At 39.4% G+C, this 23,837-nt stretch overlaps 2 protein-coding genes across 7 annotated transcripts; both read right to left on the bottom strand.

Annotated features, from left to right (window-relative positions):
* Positions 1-659: 659 nt before the first annotated feature.
* Positions 660-8,970, bottom strand: ropn1l (rhophilin associated tail protein 1-like). Of its 2 annotated transcripts, none has more exons than XM_080865309.1 (6): positions 8,846-8,970; positions 8,335-8,467; positions 7,495-7,618; positions 6,526-6,687; positions 5,752-5,927; positions 660-2,295 (listed from the first exon to the last, which is right to left on the bottom strand). In XM_080865309.1, exons 2-6 carry the CDS (start codon positions 8,463-8,465, stop codon positions 2,226-2,228), a joined length of 663 nt encoding a protein of 220 aa, XP_080721435.1. In that variant the 5' UTR covers positions 8,466-8,467; positions 8,846-8,970; the 3' UTR covers positions 660-2,225. The 2 variants fall into 2 exon arrangements, with proteins under 2 accessions (XP_080721435.1, XP_080721436.1); XM_080865310.1 differs by lacking the exon at positions 660-2,295 and adding an exon at positions 2,302-5,318.
* A 1,154-nt stretch (positions 8,971-10,124) lies between these two features.
* Positions 10,125-22,502, bottom strand: nup58 (nucleoporin 58). 5 transcript variants are annotated; one of them, XM_080865892.1, is made up of 14 exons: positions 22,087-22,502; positions 21,374-21,534; positions 21,253-21,285; positions 20,860-21,138; positions 20,547-20,715; positions 20,350-20,415; positions 19,912-20,086; positions 19,464-19,543; positions 19,094-19,212; positions 18,787-18,869; positions 18,420-18,621; positions 12,987-13,070; positions 12,145-12,243; positions 10,125-11,712 (listed from the first exon to the last, which is right to left on the bottom strand). In XM_080865892.1, exons 1-14 carry the CDS (start codon positions 22,164-22,166, stop codon positions 11,543-11,545), a joined length of 1,800 nt encoding a protein of 599 aa, XP_080722018.1. In that variant the 5' UTR covers positions 22,167-22,502; the 3' UTR covers positions 10,125-11,542. The 5 variants fall into 5 exon arrangements, with proteins under 5 accessions (XP_080722018.1, XP_080722020.1, XP_080722019.1 ...); XM_080865894.1 differs by lacking the exon at positions 12,145-12,243; XM_080865893.1 differs by lacking the exon at positions 12,987-13,070 and having other exon boundaries at positions 22,087-22,501.
* Between the last annotated feature and the right edge of the window lie 1,335 nt (positions 22,503-23,837).

Here is a 23,837-nt window from a genome sequence, read left to right as displayed (position 1 = left end):
TCAAGCAGCCAAAACACCCACGATGCTCCCCTCTTTGGCACATAGCAGGAGTCCCTCACAATGATCTACTATGAGCCCTGTATGTGCACAAGCACTGAACTGTTAGGTGCATGCATGTGTGTAATGAACTGAAAATGTGACTTAAATTAAGTGTTTATGACAGGCTTTTAAAGGATTGTTTCTGTCTGAGAATAGGTTGGAAAAAATTTTTTCTCTTTATAGCACTGACCCTAACGTGGTGATTATTGATTAGAACCTTGATATTCTTGCCTAATAAGTTAATGAAGCCAGGGCAGAAAACACTACCAGCACTCAGAAGCTGAGGGCGACACTTAAATCCATGGTGAGAAAAAGCTTTTGTAGAATGTTAAGTAGGGGGAAAAAAATTCAATAGTCTACAAGTGGTAATTAGCTAATTTTAATCAATCACTAGAGGCCCTTAATTAAGTGCTGTGTATTCATGTGTTTAAAAAAAACCCTCCCAAATACAGGCTGTACCAATCAATGTTACGTATTGGTAGCATGATGTCAGACCAAAGACAAAATCAGGCTTGTAAATAGATTAATTTAAAAAAAATCTTTAAAAATCGTCTTTCAGTTTTAAGGATTCAAGTATACATCCTCCACTAGGCAACAACACATGAAGCATTACACTGGGTTATTATTTATTTAATAAACAGTATGGCAAAAACAGTGTGTGTAAAAACTACAAACAAGTGCAACCTTACATAATATTGGAATTAAGACAGTAAGTAGCTGCAAGGTGCTGTTAATCCAATGCACTTGATCAACTGATCATCAGCAGCTGTTAGTACTAGTCTGTAGCATTTAAGTGTGTGTTAAGGAGGAAAGACATCAGCAAAGACCTTAGATTACCAATTCTTGATGGCCATCTGGGATTGGTTGTGGGGTGATCTCCAAATAATCTGGTCCATCATTCTGCAGTAAGAAAATGATTCACAAGTGGAAAACAAGATAGATGTAATCTTTCCAAGAGCAGGCAACTCACCCCAGAGGACTCATTTCACCTGATAGGAGGCAACCTTTCTGCAAACAGTCCCAGTCTGACCCTGAAAGACTGCAACCACTCTGAGATTATGCTGTCTAATTAATAAATGCAGACAGATTGCCAGCATGTTTCCATCAGTCTGAATGCGTCTTTGTCAGTGAACACAACTCGAGGTTATATCCCAAAGACCAGGAAGGTTGTAATAGTTAAATGTAAATTTCTATCTTTTCCTGTCTACATAGACAGGACGAGATACGTGAACTGCATACAATTAACAGACCTCAACCTGACTGAAACACTGTGGTGGGACCTTAATAGAGCTGTGCATAAATAAATGCAAGAAAACCACAATTAATGGAAGGAGTACAACAGCAAAATCCCTTCACAGTGATGTGAGAGACTGATAAAGTCACACAAAAAACTATCACTTCAAGCAGCTACAGAATCATACAGTTTACTTAGTTTTTCACACACATTGATTTTCATTAATCAAATAATGAAACTGTGTAATATTTCACGTGATGTTGCTCATCCTTTGTCTCATTAAATCATTTTAGAACCTGGTAAGGACCAGATAATTTTTAAGAAGTCCTGATATATAAAATCTTCAAAGTGAAAGAGGGGACACTTTCTTTTTGGCCGTCTTGCAGAGCAACTAATGACTGTTGTGCATAATCATGTAGGTAATGCTACTGTACAAGGGACTTATCAAGCTGTATAAAATACTGGTCCTTCAACGGCAGCATGATAATGGCTGCAATAAATCCCAGAATGTAATGAAGCACCCCCACCCCGAACCCCGAGGTCCTCTCTCAAAATGCAAAAAGTAATTACAGTATTTTTTTGAACGAGTTTAAGTCTCAATAATTAAATTCACACCTGCTGATATGTGTCACAGTGGGGATTTTAAGATCGCTGTTCCATTAGGAAGATAATGAGGCTCAAAGAGAAAATGCTTTGCGGGTCTTTGCTTGATTGACAGGTGCCTGTCAATCCCATCTTAAAGATGGCGGTGAGCGTATACCCCAGACGTATGAGAGAAGTGAGGGTGATATCACAGACAGTTCAGCCATATTTCTGTTTTTAGCATTTACAATGTAGACAGTATTTCCAGATCATTTCGTTATTTTTGACATATCAGCACATGATGCACAATCCTTTTAGGATTCGAATCCACCTCCACTGTTAAACCTCCAGCTTCGGTGTGCAACGTTTGTTATGGAGCTGAAGCCACATCGTCCCAGTAGATAAAGTCCAGTGGCTTTATCATCCCATGTTGCAGGTCCCTGTAATATACACGCACTAAATATGTTACATGTCAATTAAATTCATTTCATTCATATATATACAGCAAAACAATTCATACAAACATCTCCAGTCATCACAGATTACTTATCTAGATTTTCTTTTTGAAGTAAACTGAAACTAACCGACTGATAAAACCTACCCATAAATCTTTCAAACCAACAATGCTCTCATGCTCCCAAAGTGGAGTCTAGCTCAACCCAGTTCAACAATACAGCTCACAGAACGATAAATTCTGCAACTTCAGAAAACAGCTAGAAATATGTTTTCCCTTATCCTTACCCCGAAATCTCTTACACAACAGAGTCACTGTAGAATGAAGCCTTTGTGTCTGCTCTCTCTTCTACTGCCTTTTTTTTCCTTCGCACTGCCCTGCAACATTTGTCACATCCCTGGAGATGTGATGTTGTGAGCAAAAGTTGGAGAAACAGTAAAGGCTGCGCAACAAGGTCCACCCTAAAGCTGAGATTCCTAAACCACTGACATCTTTGCAATTACATCATGTTTTTCCATGTTCTAACATCCTAAAACAAAGGGGGCACACAGCATCTGTAACTGTAAGCCTGACTATTATAGTGCAAGATGCCCCTAAAAAGAAATTTATTGGAGAGAAATTTGAGGATATCCAAGGAATGCTTTGTGAGGAGCATATAATGTGTCGCAATCAAACAGTAGGTATTTACATATACAGTGATTTACAATCTATTCTTCTTTTGCTGCTTCATAAATTTACTTCTGCACCTTACTGTGTGCCTCGGCACCTCTATGGCTCTCCCTCAACATGTTTTAAATAAATAAACTAATGATGATAAGGAGGAGGAGGATAGTAATGCTTCTCTGTGTTGAGGCCACAGCATTCTTGGTGGATTGTACTTTTACTTTACTAGAACTGTCAACCAAGACAGGTGTGACTGACAAGACAGACATTTTTCTAAAGAACAAGAACATGTTGTGTCTCAAAACACGTGCAGTTTGCCAGCTTTGCCAGGTTTAGTTTGATTTAAGTCAACAGGAGGCTGCTCTTTGTAATTTGCTGTCATGAGGCTTGGATTTTGTAAATCTCAAAGAATTATGTGCACAGGGTGAAAGACATGTTTTTACTACTTTGCTGTTTTACTGTAGCAACATTACCAGAGTATCTAAATCCAATTAACAACGACATAATAATTCACTAGATCAAAAAGCTTTCAAATAGAAGCCCCTAACACTCATGCAAGCAATAGTGCTTGCAGACTGAATAAATACACAACTGAGCTTTCAACATAGTGTTTTATTGTAAGCAGTAACAGCATTAAGGGTAATTCCTAGATCACTGGAAAGTACCAGCTCACAAACATGTACTTTTTTGAGAAAAGAAAAAAACTATAACCCCGCAGGGTTTTTCCGGTTTCAAAATGGGCCGTTTTTATAATCCTTATAAAAAATGATCAGTCAAGGCTAGTCTGTATTTTGAAAAATCAATGGGTTTTTTTATTATTTCTGTGCAACTGATACACAGTAATGCCCACTATGTAATGGTGAATGAATCCCTAATAAGTAGTTAAAAAAGGAACTGTTATATTTCCTCTGGCTATGCATAAAACGTGTGGGGTTGCCGCAAATTCCTGTATATGAGAAAACCCTGCACAGAATCAAAAACTTCCTGATTTCCTTATCAAAAGAGGTTCATCGGTTCCTGGAAAAAAAAAAAGATCCACAGGAAACCAAGTTCAAATCAGTGTTTATGTTTTCTACTTGTCAATTTATATACCTCTTTTAATACAATATAAGTACAGCTAAAAATCTCGTCCTGTTTAACCTTGTAATTCCAGCTGGGCGATCCACATCCTCACGCATGGCTTCTGAATGTTGTGTTATTTGATGAAGACAAATTATGCGCTGTCTGCATCGTGCGCTAAATCTTTGATACCAGAGTTATCTCTGCTTCAGACTTCAGCCAGACATAAAAGCTATCAATACAAATAGGAATCTTTCCAAATATAAAAGCATTATGAGCAGATTACAGTTAATATTGAGTTATTTTCAGCGCGCTCATTTACTCAGTTCTAACGTGGGCGTTGCACAAAAAGATCACTGCTGGAAGCCCTGACAAAATTCTTTCTCTGCTGTGTCATATGGGCGGAGAGCCTGCAGTTATCGAGTTAGCGGGGGCTCTATCTGTCTTCCAGTCTTCTTTGACTTGACCACAGTTGCAATCCTGGAAGGGGTAAGCTACAGTATCTGTGTGTCCGTGTATCCTCCACCCCTGCGACCAAATGCCAAAAGTGTCTGAAGACGGAATTTTCTCTGATCCCGTTTGTTGTGCTGTCTGTTGAAATACCTCCAGCGTAGCAGTTTTGTGTGTGTTTGTATGAGAGGCAAATATGTTAATAACAGTCATACTGTATCTCTGGACCTCTGGACCTTTCACACTGTCACTGTCACTGGTGTTGAAATGTGCCTGTGTTTGTTTACAGTACTGCACAGAGGAGTGAATATAACACAAGTCTCTAATGCAAGCTGAAACTCACACTCTTGTGGCGTAGGCGCTTATCTATTTGACTTCCTTTTTTTTTTTGGTCTGCTGGGTGAAATGCAGACGCGAGCAGAGAGGCCAAATGTGGTGAGGCAGCGTGCATGATAAATGAACTTCACTAGCCGAGTCATACGGGAATGGGAAATAAAAGGCATCCACACACGCCCTACCTGACAGTTTGAGCACGGCAGCTTTGTGCTTCTATTGCTGCTCATTAAATCCAACCAGACTCATAATAGCGGCTTGATTCAGCCGGACACTGATGAATAATCGGCCACAGTGGCTGATGCCAACAATTAATGGGACCAATTTCTTTTTGGAAAAACAGCTGTGCTTGACGAAGCGTTAGCTGCTCCATTTATTAATTGGGCGCCATCATTTCCTTATTCCTATTTCTAACTTCTTTCTTCCACTGCTTTCTGCCTCTGCTTCCCTCCCTTCCTGCTGGGGTAGAAGTTGGAAACCTGAATCATGCCGTTCTGCTTGTTGCTGTCGGGCAGAGAAACCAGCGAATCAGTGCAACAGCTCCACTCAGCAGCATAGGGATTTTCACAACACTGAACATCACAATCTCACAACATTATCTGAGGCTATAGTGGGAAATGGCTTAGCGCTTAAACTGTCTGTGCTTCTGAGCCAACTGACACTGACTGGCAGAAATGTTGGGCCAACAGAGTTAAAATACTGCTTAGCACATCCAGAGTTATGACTGAATTACAAAAGAGGAAAATGTTTTTTTTAAACAAACAAAAACCTTTTTTTTTTTTTTTTTTAGCTCGGACTGAAGAAATAATTCAAACTGGGAAACTAATTACGCTGTGTGAAAAAAAAATAGTTATGCATACAAAATAGCTCAATTTTCCACTACTACACCCATTCTGCTTGTGGTGTGACTGACAGCTGAGGAGAAAATGACACCTACACTTGTGGCTGCAGAGTGCCGAGGAAGTTGTCAATGCGTTCCTGTGGCACGTCCCCGTCTAGCTGAGCCAGGTAAGTGTAGAGCCTGACAAAGGTGTCGAACGGGATCTTTGCGGCACCACCCGTCTCATCCTCTGTTAGGATCTCGCAGGCAAACTTAAGCGAACTGATAAGAGTCTGAGGATTTGTGTTGCCACAAAAACAAAGAATTAGTTTGCTGTTGCATCGCATTTAAGCAAGACACACTGCAAATATACTTGCATGCACACACTGTAACTCAGACAGCTAAATCTAAGTAGCATAAGAGTGCCCTCGTGTGGTTAAAGTGTTCAAGAGCCTTGAAAACAGGAGTAGAATTCTACCCAAATTACTAACACTGAGCACATAATGCTGTTAATGCTTAGCTGCATTTGCTTTCCTAGACACCAACTTATCTTCTGTAAAGTTCTTCATGCTTAAATAAATTCTCTTTGATCTGTCACTACTGCTCTATCTGAATCTGTGAAGCCAAAAAAAATATCATTGGCTTAACAGCGAAGCAAAGATTCAAGTAGTTGCTGAAGGATTTATCCAGTCACTCTTTTTTGGAGCCAGGGGACCCCGATGATGGAGACTGCATTGCAAATTCCTGGATCTAACATTAACACCTGGAGACTAGAGTGTGCTGCTGGAGGATCTCCAGCTGTGCTTGGCCTCGCACCAGGTTTTTAAGGCTCAAAGGAAGAAGTATATAAAGTTGTATTTGCATTTATAGCCAGGATTGTGAACACCTCACCCCTCCAAGAGCGCTGCAGCCCAGGGCAAAAAACTCCATCCAGTCAATATCTGAGCCAAAGCTGCCCAGCGACAGCAGGGTCTCCAGCTGAGCCACAGGTAGACACAAGCCCTTCCACTTCGCCTGCAGTTCCTCTTTGCTACAGGTTGTCTTGGGCGACAGCTATGATTTGATGATAAAAAAAAATGGGGGGTTAGGAGACTTTAGGGGGGGAAATCTAGTTATTCACTTTCTAGATAAAATCTGAAATGAGTCCTATTTCCACAAATAAACAACAAGGTTGGATATGGAGAATCTGGTGGCTCTATTTACTTACAATCTCTTTTTTCTCTAGACTTTTATATGTGGACAGCCAGGGCATAAATAACCGCAAATACTGATGCACAGTAATCCAAATAAAAAGTAGATTTGAGCAGGATATAAACACTAATAATAATCTCTCAAATAATGGCACAGATCTGCATTTGTTTTGCATTCAGATTTTCTGGATTTCTTTCAGACTTTCTACTATCAATGCAGTTTAAAATGTTACAAAATGAATAACTCGAGACAACAAAAGAGCAGCACTCTCACAAGATTTATGCTGCCGCTTAAGTGCTAGCTTTTAAGGAAATATTAATTATTCATTTCTTTTAATGAATCCGCCACACCGAGATGCCAGTAAACAGCCCAGGTGAGATAAAATGGATTTAAGACAATATGAAACTTTAATGACCCACACGGGAAACATCACTGCTATATGGAGACACACACATAAAAACACGCATAAAAGAATAGAAGAGTAATCAAAGTTGGACATTAAACTCAATGGAAGTTATAATTATACCCATAAAAGCAAAACAGTAAATGACGAAACGCAAATATGTGATAAAGTAAATGCATTTATTTCTTTCAAAAGCAACAGTGAGAATAAAAATTTTATTTGTGCGACAACTTCTACAGGTTATGAGCCTGCTGTTGAGAAACTACCTGTTTGTGGAGGATCTTCAGAAGACCTGGAGTCAGCCCAGTGTCCGTCTTCTGGGTGGCAACATTTAATTCCAGCCTGTCCTTAACAGGCAGACACTCTCCTTTAGACAGAGCACTGAAGCATCTGGAAGAGGACACAGTCATAATAATTAGCAAAGAATTCTTAAACACTGTGTTTAGCATCACCATTCTCAGAAATTCATCTGCCCCCAAGCTTCCTAAGTATACCATTCAAATATACCATTTGCTTTTCTTTGTGAGAGGTTTTAAAGGCATGCTGTGGCATATTTCACTTCATTATTAGAAAAGAAAAAATATAACTTTCCATGCATTTACTGACTTTCAGGATCTCTGAAAGGGAACAGAGCCAAGTATTACTTTAATAACATAAACATCTCATCACCCAGGAGGCGCTCGATTTGTTTTTTCGCTTCACTGTATGACTCACTTTATTGTCTATTGCTATAAACAAAGCCAAGCTACATTGGTCAATAAAAAAGAAGAGGATGCTGAGAGTCCTTAGAGGTAGGAAATAAAAGGTAAAAGAAAATAAATTGAATATTTCCATATCATCGAGTGCTTTTAGCATGGTTTTTCTTTATTCGAGACAGTAAGATAGTTTAACTGCTGCACTAACATGAAAGCCCTTGGGATCTAATTACAGCTAGTCAATGCAACGATAAGACACGCACAGGTGAAAGGGGCCTGCCTTTCCCTACAGTGATGTAGCCTGGAGACATGGTTTATGCTCCTGTTTGTGAGAATTAAACTGGAATAAAACACAATCACACACATCTCTACTCTTAACCTGAACCTTCATTGACAGACATTAAGACTTACGCTGTAGACCACTGCAACAAATCCTTGGGCTGTGTTCGGATGGCTGCCTTAGTAAAGTCTTTAAGGATGTCTGGCAGCTCGGGAGGGATGTTGATTTGCTGGGCACAGTAGAATGTGTCTGGAAGAGGCATGGCTGTAATATAAACAATGCAATAATGTCCAATTAGTTGAAAAGAAATAGAATCCAATAGAAAATTAAAAACTACAATAAAAATCACCCGCACTGACAAAAAAAACATAATTAATATAAAGACTGCATTCTGGTGCTTCAAATTTGTCTGTGCTAGCCATGGGAGTTTGACAGGAATATAGACATATGATTATGAATACAGTGTGTTTCAAAGAAGTAAGTTTAAAATTTGCATATACACTCTCATCTGGTACCGTTTTTTTTTTACCGATTCAACTTAATAAATTAATACTAATTTCTAGTCCACCAAACATAATTATAGTATGTTCACCGACATTAATCCACTGTATGGTACTTGCTTTAAAAACTGTAGCCTGTTACCTGGACTGATGAACAGAAAGTCACCGGAAGACGCCCCTGAAATATGAGCTGCTAGCCTAAGTAATGATTATTTATGCCTAGCAGTTCATGGGAGTGTTGTAGCGTCGTCGCATAGCAACGGCGTCTTCTTCTTCTTCTCCCTGTGGTATTAGAAACCCCACGGGAAGAGCACTACCGCCCCCTCTGCTGAAAACACTGTTCCTGGTACATGCTCAATCATCCAGCTAAGGAAATCCCAGAAAGTTGATTCTGTTCATGTGGAGGCAGCGTTATCTGTCTGACGAAAATAACATGACACCCATGGAGAACACTGACATAAATCTCAATACTCAGTCAGAAATATTCCTCCAGTGAAAACAAACTGGTGCACAAAACACCACTTTCAAAACTTTTTACTTAAATAAGAGCTAGAATCAGTAGCACCAGTGGCCCGTTCTATGCTGTATAATGGTTTGGGGCACTATAAGACAGTACTGTAGTAATATTTCTAATACAGTGACTTTGATGGGGCAGCCTATCATATTTCAGGATGCAGGCCCCTTTGCTCCCCTTCTAGACACCCCCCTGCTGTAAGGAACAAATGAATCATTCATCATAATTTAGAACTATTAATGGAATATTTACACAGATATACAAAAGGGCATTTTCAGCAGAGATCAGTGTTCAAACAGCATACTGTGCTCTCTCACCTAAGTTTATTGTAGTAAGACTAACTGATCATTGGGAAAATACCTTTTCCCTCATGTTAGTTACGCTAAAACCTGTCGGTCAAATTGAATAAATGATACATTTAATCAGATATGTGTTTAGAGGAATCTTTATGGGTTTTATTACAGTCTCAAAACTTTAAACATAAACTTTCTTTTGAAACTGGTCACTGGCTTTAATATTTTTATTAAGATAAAATTTAACTTTAGATAGAAAAGTGGAAGACCAAAGTAACACTGCAAAAGGACAAACACATTAGTTTCGAGTTTAGAGAGACTGATGTACCCTCAGAAGGCCTCTTAGGTCCTGACTACATTATAAGGAATCTGTAACCTAGACTGTGCCTTTTTTTTTTTTAAAGGAACAGTAGAAGTTAGTGTGAAAGCGTTAATTTTAGGGCAACTTCCCAAACTTTGGCATTATATGGCTTACAGCCTTGAAAGCTTCATAGTACAATTATGTTGTCACAAACAGTCTGGGTTAACTTTGCTTCGTGTGATGACTTGAAAATATATCAGATGCGGGAAGAGCTGCTGCAAAGCATGTGACATACAACATATTGATGGTTGAGTTTTTCCTGTGTCAACACACATTTATTGAAGTGATGCCACAAACAGGCAAAACATCATATTGGAGATTTTATTATTAAACAGCTTTTAGAAAATTCAGGATTCCACAGACTGTGATTAGAAAATAATAACAACAACATGGACAATTTAAAAAACAAACAAAAAAAAAAAAGCAGAATATCTGACCCCCGACCAGCCCCAGTACTCAAAGGAAATATGATCAGACCAGAGAGACAATTTCATACTTGTGTGACAGAAACACATGCACATTCACACAATCACCGTCAGGTCACATACACTGGAAAGTGCAGATTTGTTCTAGCACATGTAGAAACTGAGCAGGTACAATATGCATATGAAATCCCTTTCAAATTCAACCAACTTAACATCTAATGAACTCATGTAATACGAAGAGCACAAAGTTTCGAATCTCAAGTTCTTGCAACAGTACACAGGGGCAAAACACCAAAAACCATAATGTGTCTAAAAGTAATTAATGAGGATGGAGTAGCAAAAGAAAAAAAACAAAACACAGGTTACATGAGCTAGATAATGGGCCAGCTCAAGGTTCTAGTCCACTTTTACCTCTCAAATCTCATATCTTTCTCTACTTGATATAAAAATAAAACTGTGCTTCTCAAAAAAACAAAACAACAACCCTGGACGCTCCGGAGCCTATAAAACTATCTAGGATGTAATATTACACTCCTTTGATACTTCAGACGGAAACTCTGCCACAAACATTGCTCCATAAATCTTATCTGATCGTTTCCTGGACGATCCTTGGGCCACGTGATCATTTGGGAAGCGCTCGAGTGCATTTCTGTGATTGACAGTTTGTGGAGCACAGCAGAACCATTTCAAAGCATTAAAAAAAACAAACGGAAAAAACGTTGTCTTATAAAATGTTCTGGCTTAAGCAATTTCTCACCAGTAACTGAGCAATTTGCAAGTGAGCCAACAATCCCAAAGGCATTGTAGCACCACAGACCAAAGTGTGCAGAAAGAAAAACATTCTGAAGCAATGCAAATGAGCTAAATCCATGCTTAAAATGATATAAATGCTATTTTATCCTATCTTTACATGCCGCTGCCTACTGTATTGATTTGGGTCCTCCCTTCTTTACCAAAGGCAAAAGTAATCACTGCTAAAAACAGAGTCACTCGTGTACTTCTGCTCTAATTTCTGTAGTCTAATCCCTCTGCAGAGTTGGATCCAACAGGAAAACGTGAATGTGGGTAAATTAAAAAGAAATGCATGTAGAAGACTGGACAATTCAGAATAGCATATTTCCTCCGTTTTGGTTGGGTAATGGTCATTTTAGCATCGTCTTCTATGCTTTTGGGAGATCAAGCTGTACTTGCTACAAACCCATAGCTGGTCAGCTGCTCAGTAACATGCGTCTATCATTTCCCGTTTCTATCTCTTGCCCCTTTTGTTACCAGCTGGGGGCTTCTTCAACTGGAGTAAGGGTGCTGCTGTGGCAAAGCCTCCAGGAGGTGGGTTAGACACGCCAAATGTCAGGCCGGCAGAGGGGTTGATGCCAGGGTTGCTGAAGTTGAAGCCTGAGCTGTTGGTGCTACCAAAACCTAGTAAAGCAAGACAAGGAACAAAAAACAAAAAACAGTCAAATACGAGAAAAACAAAAAGATAAAACATGAATAACATGAGGATTTAGAAAATCTGGTGTCAGAAAAAGGAAGTTCAAATGAAATTCAGAGGTTTTTTATAAGGATTTTGCCATCCTAGCTTAAAACCCCCAAGATTCTAAAGTGCCAACGCACACAAACAAACATATATACACATAACTGTATTTACCCACTGCTGGGACGTTCATTATAACTTTAAAATATGGATATACTAAACTTGTTGCAGTTCCATTTACATTACACTAATGAGACACAGTTACAGCTTAGACCCTTTCCAAACTTTATACACTTAGCGAGCTGAGCCTTTATTCTTTGTTGCCATCATGTTTGGTGGCCCAGGTGTTAAGGTGCTATATACAGCATGTATTGTACCTGCACTCAGACTGCCTCCTGTGGGCTTATTGGTGGAAGAGAAGGCAAAAGAAGACCCCCCAGTCCCCACCCCACCAAATCCTGGCCCACCACCAAAACCTGTGGGAGAGAGTGACATGGAAGTCAGACTGGTCTAAGCACACAGCCTAGACTAGATACAAAAACAAGAAGCGCCTCAGGAGTTACACACTGGCAGGCATTAGCAGACAAAAGCAAGCAAAAAAGAAAAAAAAAAAAAGTCATAAACTAATCCACAGAGCACCACACTTGGCTTAACTTCTGACCGAATAATGCAGAATCAAACAGGACTCACAGTGCACTACACCGCAAAGCAAAGGCCAAAGGAAGAAAAACGGCAGATTTCACCGAATACCCAAACTACGAGAAAACAGACAATACTTTTGAGTGCGCTCAGACCACTTGCTTCCACACTCTCAAGTGGATTTGCAATTTGACATGCCCGTATTTTAACACCACAGCGTTTCGCCGTGACAGCTGAGTGAAACTGTTTACCAGGTAACAACTGTACGATAGGATTGCAGTTTTTGTGTGTGGTGTGAACGCACTTGACTCCTCGCAAAAGGCAGAGCAGAAAAGAGAAACAGCTAAGCTCTGACTGCACCACTCTGTCAGACACATACACACCAGCTGCTTAGTCTGTCATACAACCAAACTCAAATACATTTTCTTTAAAAACCCACTTTGATTTAACCACCAGGTAACATTAGGGGAAATGGCAAAGTATGCAGGGGTCTAGCAAAAAATAAAACACACGAGAAAACAGGGAATATTCATTTAAAAAAAAAAAAAAAAAAAAAAAAAAAAAAAAGCAGAGGTAATACCTCCCAGGGTAGAAGAGCCCAAGCTAGTGCCCAATGCTGAGGCAAAGGGGTTTCCAAACCCTGCCCCCAGAGGCGCCTGGGTCCCTAAGGCACAAAGAGAGAGCACAGGCTTTTACTCTTCTTTTATGTGAGACAAAAAACACAAAGTAAACTGCACTGCTGTCACGCTGACAGCTTTATTTTAGCTTTAGAAACAAGTCCTGCAGTTGATTCAAATAAAATATGATAATCTGATCTAATGACTGCGCCGACAGAGGCATCAAAAGACTACAGCATCTAATTAACTGCAACCTCACATGAGCTGAAATATGACAATAATTAGGCAACGGATCAGGCTTTCACAAAGTACATATGAATATGTACTATCCTGCTATAAAGGCTTTCAACTATAATATTCCAGCTAATCAGCAGCGCATTTATCACTGCTGGCAAGCTGGGAGGGAAAAAGGAAGCACTGCTAGTTCTTTCACTCAGAAACTTGTCTTGTTTTCTTTAAGCGTTCTCTTTTATCTTATCAAATTTGGGAGCTTTTCAATTAGTCTACATTCTTAAAACAAGTTCAGTGAAAAAGAAACAAGGACAAGCGTTTCTTTGTTTAAAAACCAATTTATTTTCAATTAAATATGCAATTCCACTTACATAAAACACAAACAAACAGTTTGGAACAACAATTGGCTGTTAATTGCTAAGTGCTACTGCATTTGACAAGTTTCCAAATTCAAGATTTCTGAGAGTGAATGAACTAGCATACCTAAAATTTAATTTAAAAAAAACTTTTTAAAAATGCATCACACAATTACTGAATATAGCTTTAAAAGGCACAACATATTTATAGATTAAATATACTGTATCAACAGGCATTGGATATATAAGATTAAAACACAAGGTTACAGGTAAAAGCACTGGAGAATTAGATAAGAAATGTGAAAACGGCATTCATGGCTGCCTTTGAGTGTAAACTGGTCAAAACAAAGAAAATCAGTGATTTGGTACAGTTTGCCTGTGAAAGACAGCGTGGTCAAGTTTTGAGTCATGCGTCCAACATAAACTGAAGGACCTTTGTTACGTTCGTTTAAATAATTTTACACCGATTATGAAAACAAAAGCTCCATTGTAAATTACTATAAGCTACAAATCCGTCTTTGTTGGATCGAGTCTGACTTTAGAGAGAGATGACAAGCTAAAACCTGCAAGAGATTGATTTTTTTAGTCTAATTTCAGATAACTAACAGTAAATTCTACTGGTTCCAAAACACCCTGTAATAGTCATGCCTCCTGAACGCCACTAGCAGGGGAAAAAACAAACAAACAAAATACTAAACACTATAAATGACAAAGAATATGGAAATGTTTTGGAGATAATAGCAACATTCAAACAGTCAACTAATCAGGCCCATTATTGTGAACTGTTGTGCTCAAGCTTAACACACAGAAAAACAAAGATACCAAAAGGTATAATTCAGATTCATTACTGAGCATCTCAGGTTCATGTAGGCAAATTGTGACACTGGTAATCTACCTACCATTTTAAAAAATAAATAAATAAAAAGTCACATTAATTCCTTCACTTCTTTTATAAAAGGAAAAAAGAGGTAAATGGGAACAGCTGTTATATTAGCACTCATGAAAATACAGCATTTGCATACACGTTACTGACAGTGAGAAGATACCAACTAGAGAGTATTAATGTGGCTTAATATCCACAATTACCTTCAAAGTCAAAACAACTTTGACAGACCAATAATTATTACATTATTTAATAGTCATTATTGTGCCAAGTGAGACTGTAGAGGTGTGGAAGACGATATTTTAAAGTGTGAGCAAAACTGCACAGAATGTCAAATTCTGGATGAGTGTGGACTTCCATTAAATCCTACAAAAACAAACAAAAACCTAGCGTTTGATAAGAGGACTGACTGTCCAAAAGCAGCAGTGTTTTCATTAGCAATTAATCATTTAGGTTGTTTTTTTACCCATACACCACCGTAATCAGCAGCAGTATGCCGATGATTACTGGAAGTGGGTTCAATGAATTCCTGTTTGTATCGTGACATGTTCAACGGCAGTTTTCCAATCTTTATTCCTCTGAGTGCCAATACTGCTGAGCTCGCAGCGCTATCTACAACAAGCAACGCTGTATCCTCAGATGAGAAAAATGGTGGGAAAATAAACTCCCCTGTACAATCAAGACACACAATGTGGCCATACAGACCAGTTTCTTTTGGCACTAATGTATCTCACTGGTACTTATGGACCAGTGTGAGCAGCAACAAATTGTTCTCTTCTGAACTACCAAACAGTTAAACCAACAAGAAAAGTAGACTTTTTACAGAATTGAGAAGCAAATGTCTGTACAACATACCATCGCCTTGGATAAAATACCTGAAATCACAACTTGTGAACAGCTCTTTAGCTCCACATTTTCTCTGAAATGAACTCTATGTGAAATGATCCAGCCCTGTTGCACTGACAGTAGCCCTTAAGTGAAATCACTTTCATCAAGTTACAGTGGTATGGCCTTTATTAAAACCAAACCAGCCAAATATATCAAGGTATTGAACAGTGAGATAATGCACACACTTACTGTCACTGCTGACAATTCATTATCCAAATGATCTGTCCACATAAAAGACCAACCTCAGCTCCTTGTTCACAACACAAACACACTGAGAACACTGCTTCATTTAGGCCAGTAAGTGACCGGGGCTTTTCACCGTTCTCAGCCTTAGTTCCACTAGAAAAAAGTACATTTCAGAGTTATTTTCAGTCCTGAGTCTTTTGGTACCTTAACCCAATGTCCATGGAGACAGAAATCTGAACAGTGTAGGCCCATTCTCATCTGGCATGTGTACAGGTCGGATGTGAATCTACCAAAAAACAAACAAAAAAAAACCAAAAAAAAAAAAAAACCACTCCAGCCCACTGCATCTTTAAATGCTGTGATACTGATCACCCTCCAACATGACATTTCAATAATGACCCAAGTTTAAGGTTGACCTATTATATTTCGAGCTCTACTTAGATTTGCATGACTCACGTCCCCTCAGTTCATCCACTGACTGAAACAAACCTGTTTTAGCTCCTCTCTCTTCAGTCAACTTTCTTCTGATTGGCTGCCCCTTGCAAAAAAAAAAAGCTGTGAAAAGCAGGTGGGTGGGGCTACTATAACCATATTAATGATAATCCTTTGTTATTCAGTGTGTGAATGTGAGAGTGAATGAATAGAGGAATTGTAAAGCGCTTTGGGTGCCTAGAAAAGCGCTATATAAATGCAATCCAAACAGTGTCATGAGTTAAGAAAAAAATATTAGAAAACTTGCATTTAGAGTTCTGAAGGCTGAGTGTTTGGTTTGCTGGGATTACTTGTACACTAAACTCATTTTGAAACTTTCAACATGTTTAATATGCAACAACTAAATGAATCTAAACAGGTCACCTTTAAGCAGAAAAAATAAATATATAAATAAATATACTAGCCTGCAATTAGGCTTAGCAGAAAAGGTGGGAGATTTGCTAAATAAAGCAATCAATTACCCTAGCCAAAAATAATTTACAAACCCGACTCATGTTAACCTCATATACTACAGCCTTGTTGGATAGCTAGCATACCCAGAGCACAAATGGATAAAATGAACAAGTGATCAAAAAAAATTATTTGATTTTTAATGAAATTTAAAAAAAATCTTAAGCAGGCACCGAGGTGGTGTGCACTTCTACCACACAATAATAACTATTGTGGCTTGTGTGTTAAGTTGTTGTTATTTTTTCTTTTTCAGTAAACAGTGGCTAAGGAATGGATTAGTTAAATAGTCCCATACCTACTTGGCACATAGTTAATTAGTTTAGGTGTTAACGTACAACTCCATCTGCATACCCAAATAAGTGTTCAAAAGTATGTGAAATATTCATTAAAAATGGAAAAATTAGCAAACATCTGGTGGGCAGCAGATCTGATAACAGTCAAAGCACATCTCATGAGCTTTGTCAAATGAGTAGAGATCAGACTAACATTTTTAAACCAACCTGCCTTTACATCCCATCAACCTTTGAAGTTACGTCAATAAAGAGACTGCAAAAGCATGCTACCGTAATATATAGCTTAGTGTGTTAGTTGTATGCAGGTACCCTGATGTGCCAGTAAAAATGGCTTACAACTCAAACCAGATGTTGCAGTAAATATTCTTAAGGTTATGTTGGCTGTAGTTTAACAAAACTGAATTTGAGTCCTTGACTGCTCAGTATAAGAGTCTCATTTAGATATTTTAGGATATAAGCTCCTACAAAATGCCAAATCAATTTCCGATTAAACACAATGTTTAATCCGTGTATTTATGCCTAATACAACGTACTTAATAGTATTTTTTTTGTTACTGTCAAAGAGTAGAAAGAATTTGACAAACAGCATGACAGTCAAACTGTAAATGTCATTAGGTTAAGGTTATTTAGAGAATGGTTTCTCTAAAGTGAATATCTGTGTCTAAACTAGACTTTTTACTTGTAAGACCTTGGGCAACAGAAGCTGTGTGCTTGAAGGAACGGTGGGGATGACAACTTTAATATATTCTCTTCTTATTTTACTACCCTGTATATTCAGAGAGGAGCATGTTGATTCGGTGTCAGATTAACTGGTGTTTCCCACACGTCTGAGATATCATTCGGATTTAAGATAGCTGGGGCTACATTGCCATAGACGTACACCAACTCAACGCCCAGACTGACGTGACAAAAATCTAAAGATGCACCACTACCTGGACTAATCATTCAGAAACCACAAAATTCGCAGCAAGTGCATTAATTATCCTAACTTCATTACACAACAACCTCAACTGAGTACTAGGCTCACTTTTAGCATTGCTAAAACAAAACAAAACCCAAAACTGAGGTTTAGAAGTTTCCAGATTCAAAATGAGATTGCTCGACTTTTTCCACCACTGTGCATTTTCCCCAGTGATGTCAGCCATAAAGCTGCTCTGGTATCCCATTAGAGAGGGCACACGGAGGAGGAGAGAAATTAACAGAAGGGATTTGGTCTTCATTTTGCACTGGGGCCCATCTATTTAATGTCCTCACTCTTGAATTGTAAGGTGCATAAAATAAATGTTCCCAACCCTTGTACTGAGAGTCAGAGACAAGACGGTAAGGCAGCACAAATGTCTCCTGTTAAAGTTAAGCAACAGATTTCTCTCATTTCTTCCTTTCTAGCCTCTTTTCATTCACTACAGAAAGCACAGATACCTTAACACCAGATAAGGCTGCTGTTACTTTTGTACTTTTAATCATCCTCTCTCACCTTTTGAGTTATTTGCTACCAAAATATGTTAAAAGCACACTGATCCTGTCTTCTCCACAACTTGCTTTTATTATTGATTCTCCTTCCTCTCCTTCAGTCTCCTAACAAAGGAGAAACTTGCTAGAACTTGTAGGCAGTCAGACCTGGAGTTGGCTGCTGTTGCTGGGTCAATGTGGCTGCCATGGCCACAGCTGCAGCATTGGGCACACTGGAGAACGGAGCAGGCCCAGTAGTGACTCGCGGCGTGCTCTGCCATTTCCTGTTAGACACCCGTTTGGACTCAAACACATCCGTGGAGTCTTCCAGGAAGGCTCTGCGGTAGGAGAGGTACTGATGCTTCAAAATCTATACAACAAGACACCAGAGAGAAAGACACGTTAAATGAAAACGCTACAACTGCCTCGTCACCCAGTCCTATACATTATTACACATTACATTTCAAGCAATGCGAATGAGGATCTTTTTATTATTATTATTAACATATGTAAAAGCAGGAGGGAATAAACTGACCTTGACATTCTCATGGACAGACTGGAGCTGGGCGGCCTGTGCGACAAATGTTTGATACAACTTCTGCATGGCCAAGGTCAGATCTGTAAACAAAAGCATAAAAAAATGTCTGCATAAATATTTGATGTATTTTAATAAAACAGGGTGGGTTACAGAAAAGAAAAGAACCAGAAACTGTCTTTTTTCTCTTCATCTTGAATGCAAACACATCTGTAGCCTGTTTGTTAATGAAACATGTAACACTGTGATCAAACCGAACTTTAACATGAACAGAATTACGTTAACAGCCAGACAAATGTGTTCTCACCCTGAGGAGTGATGTGAGAGCCGCTGCTTTGGGTTGTCAGGTGGTTCTCCAGCTCCTCTATCTGCTGCCGGTACTGCTGAAGCTGCACCTCAAATTGCTCTACCAGGCTATGGAAATAACTACACACAAAAGGGACACATTTTAAATCTCAGTACATTAAGCAATGTTCATTATTAACCTTTTGAATCAACTATTAAGAGAAGCTTTTTGACAAAAACATCCACTGGCCAAGTGTATTTTTTTATTGCTGTCCTATGATATTAAAATGAAATAGAGTCGTTTGAAACAGAGTCTATGAGAACTAAAGGACTGCAATAGCACACATTGACCTTGGATTTACTTTCTGACTTTCATCCAATAGCTTACTTACTCTGATGGAGCCGTATTCTCGTGCTGAAGTCCAGGGGGGGTCTTTTGTGTACGAAGTGCTATGTCAGCATTTTTCAACTCCTTAGCAACAAAGGAAAGAGGAAAGTCAAACATCTAGAAAAAAAAAATCTGTGAGATTTCCAAGGGAAACTTTTTCATATTTTTAGTTTGTGAGGTATAAGGAACAGGAAAGGTTAACCCACATATTAAGTTCATCTGAAGTCCAATTTAAAATAATTCTGTTTATCTTAGGTACAGCTACAGATGTTTTGGGAAATGAACACTGATACTGGACTTCCTGACTTATATATTTTGCAACACTGCATACACTATATATTGTGTATCCACTAGAAGTTTGGAATGCAAGTTTCTGATTTACTGACTTTCTAATGACAAATAATGTGCATCAGAAATAGACACCTGTGTCAACATAAGTACACCGTTTTTACCTGTGCCGTCTCCAGTTTCAGTTTGTCGATGGCCAAAGCTTGGCGCTGCAGACCGCTGGCGCTGACGGACAGAAGCTGTTTGAGGCTCTTGATGTCATCTTGGACTTTAGAAATGGCTTTTGATGACATTCTGCTTATATCCTCCTGAACTTGTTTTTGCTCTTTCACAAATTTTCTGCAAAAGAATTAAGAAAAGAAGGAAATCACTTGTAGATGACATAAAAGCTCTCTGATAGATATGGCAAACTATCAAAATATGCTTTCAAAGTGCTACTACTCAAACTATATGTATGCATCTGGGATTTTACACAGAATGGGGACTCCTAGAGACCTCACCAGATAAAATTTGGGTTGGGTCATACTGCTGCATTCAACCTATTAAACACCCGATTAAAAAAAAAAAATTAAAAAATAAATAAATCACACAATGATACTTACTGAAAATTTTCAACATCCTGACAAATAACTGGGGGCAGGTTCTCATCTTTTAGAGCTTTGCTGTCCCTGAGGGTGAGAAAAAGTGTTTTTCATCATTAGAACAGAAAGGATAGTCGGTGCTAAACATTAACAGCAGAGTGAGACATTAGACATATTCCATAAGACAGTAAAGGACCGTGTTGGTCAGCAGGACGTACTGCGCATTGGCTCCAGATGATGTGTCGCTCTTATTCTCAGAGGAAGTGCTGAAGTCGACTCCACCCAGGCCGATACTCTGAGCAGGAGCTGCTGATGACGCTGTCGAGGTTGCCAGCAGAGAACCGAACGATAACCCGCCTCCTGCACCAAGAGTAGTCTGACTCAGACCTGCAGCAAGAAATAGTCATACAGTTTATAGAACTGTGACAACTAATTAAAACGAACACTCTGTAATTCAAAGCATTCACTGTACTCCCACTTGGCCATGTATTTAACACATCAGCTCTGTAAAGCTGACAGTTTGCCTCTCACCTGTAGGCACAGTGCTGGAGAAGAGACTGCTGCCTAGTGATGGACCTGTTAAGGCTGCCGTGGTGGTGGTCGTAGCTCCGCCGAGACCGAGGGCAAAGCCAGTGGCTGTAGGCTGCTGTGGAGCAGTGGAGGTCAGGACAGAGCCAAACGTCAAGCCTGTCCCAGCAGCGGCTGTCGAAGAGGTGCTAGTAGCTGTGAGGGAGAACGGCGTAGCTGAGGCTGTGGGCTTGTTGAAAGCCAAGCTAAAGCCAGTGGTGGCAGCTGTATTGGCTGGGGCACCTGAGAGAAAGTAATTGTTTATTAAATAAAAAAATAAAAATAAAAATTCACAATCATTACCTGTTGTTCAGAAGCTCTTCAACTTAAAAATACCCCAGAGAACCCCAAACATACCTAATGTGAGGCCTGTAGTGGGCGCAGCAGCACCTGAAATAACACAAGGTCCCAACATAAGATGGGCAGCTGGCAGAAATATCACAAATACTTTTATTTCTTTATTATTTTGCATTCTTACTTGAGGCAGGTGTATTGAAGGAGAATCCTCCAGCAGGTTTCTGAGCAAAAAGACTGCCTCCTAGGCCAAGAGACGGGGTGCTGGTGCTGGTACTGGGGGTTGCACTTGCTGTACCCAAAGGTGTACCAAAAGAAAAGCCACCGGTATTGGCCGCAGGAGCACTTTCGAAGAAAAAAAAAAAAGTAATATGTTTAGGCCCATACATTCTTCTACAATATCTGCCAAGTTTCAAACTAATAAAAGATTGACATTGTGTTATGGTTACAGTACACACAGATTAACAACTAGGATTTTGTCGAAGAAAATACACAGGGTCTTAAATTTCTATATAGAAAACCTAAATGGTGATAAGTGCTTTACAGATGGATGGTAATCCCAATCACATTATTACCAGTAATGAACTAATTTCCCTCTTAAAAAATAAAAAGTAACTACAATTACTATAGCTTAATTGTCACTTCAAAGACTTCTCTTGGCAGCCCGCAATTTGCAAGAGTTCACTCTGCAGTGCGTGCATGTGCAAAGTTTCAAATAACAGAGTTTACAAATGTATCTAATTAAAATGCTCATCTATAACCCGACATTGCTGAGTAGCTCGGGAAAACAACGTACCCAGCACTGACTTTGAAACTCGCAAGCCGTATCTGCTAACGCCAAGATACCTCTGGTTATGCTAGCGTTAGCTAAGTGGGCTATCTAAAATTTGTCGTTACCTGGTTGCGGCCCCAAATGCGAATCCTCCACCTGTGTTGGTGGACCCAAGAGTTCCCGAACCAAAGTTAAAGCTAGACATTTTCTTTTAAAAGGCACGGTGTCAACACCAATCGGTTGTGGGCTTAGCTCACTTCTGAAAACATCACAGCTAATACGACAGTTAGCTTAGACGCCCGCGTGAGGGCCGAATCCGCGGTCCCGTCTTCACCAAAACATACTTGAACTCATCAGCTCTCTCACTAAATCCCAAAATATTCAGTTGCCACCTGTTATGTTTACACAACCTGTTCCTCTGCTTCTATTTCTTAAACCTGACAATTATCGCAGGGTGCATTCACGCATGGTGTCACTTTTCTTATTCCCCGCCTGGTATATCCTAAATGCTAGTGCATTTTGGGTAGTGGATTTCCTTTCTTTCAACTACATTAACCGTCATCCCCGCAGATTTTGCGTCTCGTGATGTGTCACGCATGCGCATGGGATTAAGTCTGGCAGTCCTGAGCAGCGGATGTATGTTGAATCCGGTGTTTCTTTCAAAATAAAAGAAGCAGCTACAGACTATAATAACAACGAAGAACGGCTCAGAGTACATTAGTGTATTTGCAAAGCTGAGTATAACTGGTTGCACAATGCTGTTTCAAAATTGTCATTGTCTCTGTGAGTTTAAATAATCTGTTACTTACCTGATAAACGAGCAACAGTTCCATTATTCTGAACCCAGGGCGGATGAATGGTTCACAGGTTTGTATCATTAATAGTTTTTGGTAACCTAATAAACCTAAAAAATTATGAAAATAAATATGTTGCAAATGTGTTATCTGAGTTTTTCCAACATTTATTGCATTGTTCCACCTTTTTTGACCCAGAAATGTTGCAGACCATCTTTTGCAAACTCTGAAAAGTATATTTTATCAATATTAATATCAATTAACAAATTAACTATTCTACATTCTACATTTCTTATTATAAAACAGCATATAAAAATATTAATACATGTTTCAGCAGAGATTTATTCAGATCTTTTGACATTATGTTTGGGTTCTTTTTTGTTTGTTTTGCTCTCACTTTGATATTTGCTAGATGTAACCTGTGTACAGTCCTGAATTTCATCCTTTTTTAGAGGGTGCCAAGAGGAACTGTGGCACTGCATGAGGAAGTCAGCAGTGGCAGGGAAGTATGTGAGGCTGGTGCCGTACATTTGTTAGGACAGCAAGACAGTGGTGAGGTGTGTGGTAGGCAAGATGGAACCTAGCGACATGGAGAGAAGATGTGATCTGGAGAGAAGAGGAATGGAAATCAGAAGAAACAAGACAGAAACTGTGAGAGTCAGAGGGAGACATTTGGAACCATAAAGCTGCAAGGAACAGAGGAATGATAATGAAGTTGGATGAGTTTACCTGAGGTCACCCATCCGAAACAATGGACAGATTTAGAGATGAGATAGTCTGAACATGTGCAGAGGAGGGATGCTGTATCTACTGGTGAAACGATGTTGACTATAGAGGTGGCTGTAGCTCAGGTGGCAGAGCAGGTCAGCCACTAATCAGAAGGTTAGTGGTTCAATCCCAGGCTACCAAATATCCTTGGGCAAGATACTAACCCCATGTTTGCTTACTGGTGGTGGTCAGAGGGCCAGTGTCCGGCAGCCTCGCCTCTGTCAGTGCGCCCCAGGGCAGCTGTGGCTACAATGTAGCTTGCCATCGTGAATGACTGAATGTAGTGTAAAGCGCTTTGGGTCCTTAGGGACTGA

The sequence above is a fragment of the Rhamphochromis sp. 'chilingali' genome (genome assembly GCF_963969265.1).
Source record: "Rhamphochromis sp. 'chilingali' genome assembly, chromosome: 18".
Lineage (NCBI taxonomy): Eukaryota > Metazoa > Chordata > Actinopteri > Cichliformes > Cichlidae > Rhamphochromis > Rhamphochromis sp. 'chilingali'.
The sequence above is the reverse complement of the archived record's forward strand: the minus strand, read 5'-3'. Positions and strand labels throughout refer to the sequence as shown.